Source organism: Procambarus clarkii, chromosome 21 (assembly GCF_040958095.1).
Source record: "Procambarus clarkii isolate CNS0578487 chromosome 21, FALCON_Pclarkii_2.0, whole genome shotgun sequence".
Classification (NCBI taxonomy): Eukaryota; Metazoa; Arthropoda; class Malacostraca; order Decapoda; family Cambaridae; genus Procambarus; species Procambarus clarkii.
Window position 1 is genome coordinate 38,919,322 of NC_091170.1, and position 2,967 is coordinate 38,922,288.

The 2,967-nt window shown below is 52.1% G+C and overlaps 1 protein-coding gene across 1 annotated transcript; it reads left to right on the forward strand.

The window, feature by feature from the left end:
- The first annotated feature begins 1,918 nt into the window (after window positions 1-1,918).
- Window positions 1,919-2,443, forward strand: LOC138367285 (uncharacterized). The gene has a single exon (XM_069328704.1). It carries the CDS (start codon window positions 1,919-1,921, stop codon window positions 2,441-2,443), a length of 525 nt encoding a protein of 174 aa, XP_069184805.1.
- Window positions 2,444-2,967: the final 524 nt, after the last annotated feature.

The window sequence follows — 2,967 nt, forward strand, 5'->3', positions numbered from 1 at the left end:
AGCCTCAATTTGAATGAGAAAACTTAGCAGCTAAGTTAAATAATATATTTCGTGAATATTAGAACATTAAAACTTAACTTCTTCGAACATGTATTGTTCTGCGCGAGTGTAGAACAGAGAGGGGGGGAACCATGATGCCCAGGATACCATGGGTTTATTCTTTAAGAACATAAACGTAAGAATTAAGGAAACTGCCGAAGGCCTGCCGTACGAGGCAGCGCCTATTTATATCCACCCAAAGGTATTCATACACATGTCTAACCTGCGCTTGAAACAAGACAGCGATCCCACGTCTCATGTTGCCCGGTAATTTGTCACCTGTGAGAAGGTTTAACGACAGGTGAGATGGTTTGATGTTGAGGAAATTGCAAGCATCATTACTGCGAGATGACAGTAGCCGTGAAGAGGCGGAGAAGAGTACAGCAGAGTCGGTTTATAGAGAGACTGTTCAGCAGTTACCCAGGAGGCAATTACCTCCTCCAAAGGATACCTAATCAACCAGGCTGCGAGCAGCCGCGTCCAACAGCCTAGTTGACCAGGCTAGCAACGAGGAGGCCTGGACGATAACCGGGCCGAGGGGACGCTAAGCCCCAAAACCAACACCAGGTAACCACAATTACCTAGGTTGTTATAATCATCTTTACAGCAAAACTGCAATTATATTGGACTTGATCCCCGTGGAAGAGATGAGGGCGTGAGGCGACATGATCACAACATACAAAATTTATACAATGCAAGAAGAGTAGAAAATGGGAACATGTTGTTGTTGCAGGAACCACTTCTGTATAACAGTTATAGAGGAACGAGTAGCAGTGATGGGAAGCATTATGGGTAGGGAGGCATTGTAATGGAATACGCCGCCGGCGGCTGAAAGGCGGGGACCGGGAGCTGTGGCTTGCCATAGAAATACCTGGCCGTTACCTACGGTGTTACTGACGCCGTTGTGGTGCTCCTTGACGCCAGGGAGGGGGTCAGGGAGCACCACCAGGGAGCACCACCAGGGAGCACCACCAATTAACATGAGGCCTGCAGGAGGCAGAAGAAGTCGACCTCATATAAACTGCCAATTTGTGAGCGGGTCTCGCCCTCTGACCCCTCGCCCATTTTGGACAATTGACCCATAAAGCAGATGTCCAGTAGGGCGCCGCCGACCGTTCTGCAAGGTGGACCAGGCAACGATTTAGCAACATGCAATAAAGTGGAACACCATCACCTTCCCCATCCCCCCCGAACCACCCCCCTTATACCTCTTCCGCAACCACCTTTTCGTGTATCAGGGGTGGGGGGGGGTTGTTCTGGACTCACCTGTTGTGTTCTGGACTCACCTGTTGTGTTCTGGACTCACCTGTTGTGTTCTGGACTCACCTGTTGTGTTCTGGACTCACCTGTTGTGTTCTGGACTCACCTGTTGTGTTCTGGACTCACCTGTTGTGTTCTGGACTCACCTGTTGTGTTCTGGACTCACCTGTTGTGTTCTGGACTCACCTGTTGTGTTCTGGACTCACCTGTTGTGTTCTGGACTCACCTGTTGTGTTCTGGACTCACCTGTTGTGTTCTGGACTCACCTGTTGTGTTCTGGACTCACCTGTTGTGTTCTGGACTCACCTGTTGTGGCCTGGCCTCACCTGTTGTGGCCTGGCCTCACCTGTTGTGGCCTGGCCTCACCTGTTGTGGCCTGGCCTCACCTGTTGTGGCCTGGCCTCACCTGTTGTGGCCTGGCCTCACCTGTTGTGGCCTGGCCTCACCTGTTGTGGCCTGGCCTCACCTGTTGTGGCCTGGCCTCACCTGTTGTGGCCTGGCCTCGACTATTGTATCTTGGTTTCATATATTGTATTCGGAGGTCAATGTGGTGGGTTTAGTTCGTGTGTTCTGACATGTTGACATTTAGCTCAGCTGAGCCGAGCGTAACTTAGGGCGTATGAGCCGCTGGGTGGAGCGTAACTTAGGGCGTATGAGCCGCTGGGTGGAGCGCAACTTAGGGCGTATGAGCCGCTGGGTGGAGCGCAACTTAGGGCGTATGAGCCGCTGGGTGGAGCGCAACTTAGGGCGTATGAGCCGCTGGGTGGAGCGTAACTTAGGGCGTATGAGCCGCTGGGTGGAGCGCAACTTAGGGCGTATGAGCCGCTGGGTGGAGCGCAACTTAGGGCGTATGAGCCGCTGGGTGGAGCGCAACTTAGGGCGTATGAGCCGCTGGGTGGAGCGCAACTTAGGGCGTATGAACCGCTGGGTGGAGCGTAACTTAGGGCGTATGAACCGCTGGGTGGAGCGTAACTTAGGGCGTATGAACCGCTGGGTGGAGCGTAACTTAGGGCGTATGAACCGCTGGGTGGAGCGTAACTTAGGGCGTATGAACCGCTGGGTGGAGCGTAACTTAGGGCGTATGAACCGCTGGGTGGAGCGTAACTTAGGGCGTATGAACCGCTGGGTGGAGCGTATGCCCTAAGTTATACAAATTCTAACCAAATTTTCGAAGACGAGTACGTGGACCATTGTCAGCGTGAGGGTGATGAGTCCCACACGGAACAGCTGAGTATGTACTTACCTATTTGTGGCTTCAGTATCGCACTTTTAGCTCTTGGGCCCCGATTTTCTAACCATCGGTTGTCTTTTTGTATTGACTCCAGACCTACAGACACAGACACAGACACACACACAGACAGACACACACACACACACACACAGACACAGACACAGACACAGACACAGACACACACACACACACAGACACAGACACACACAGACACACACAGACACACACAGACACACACAGACACACACAGACACACACACAGACACACACACACACACACACACACACACACACACACACACACACACACACACAGACAGCATGGAGCCCGTACCTTGTCGAGCACAAGACGAAGTTGGAAAAAGTTCAGAGGTATGCCACTAGACTAGTCCCGGAGCTAAGAGGCGTGAGTTAAAAGGAAAGGCTGCGAGAGATGC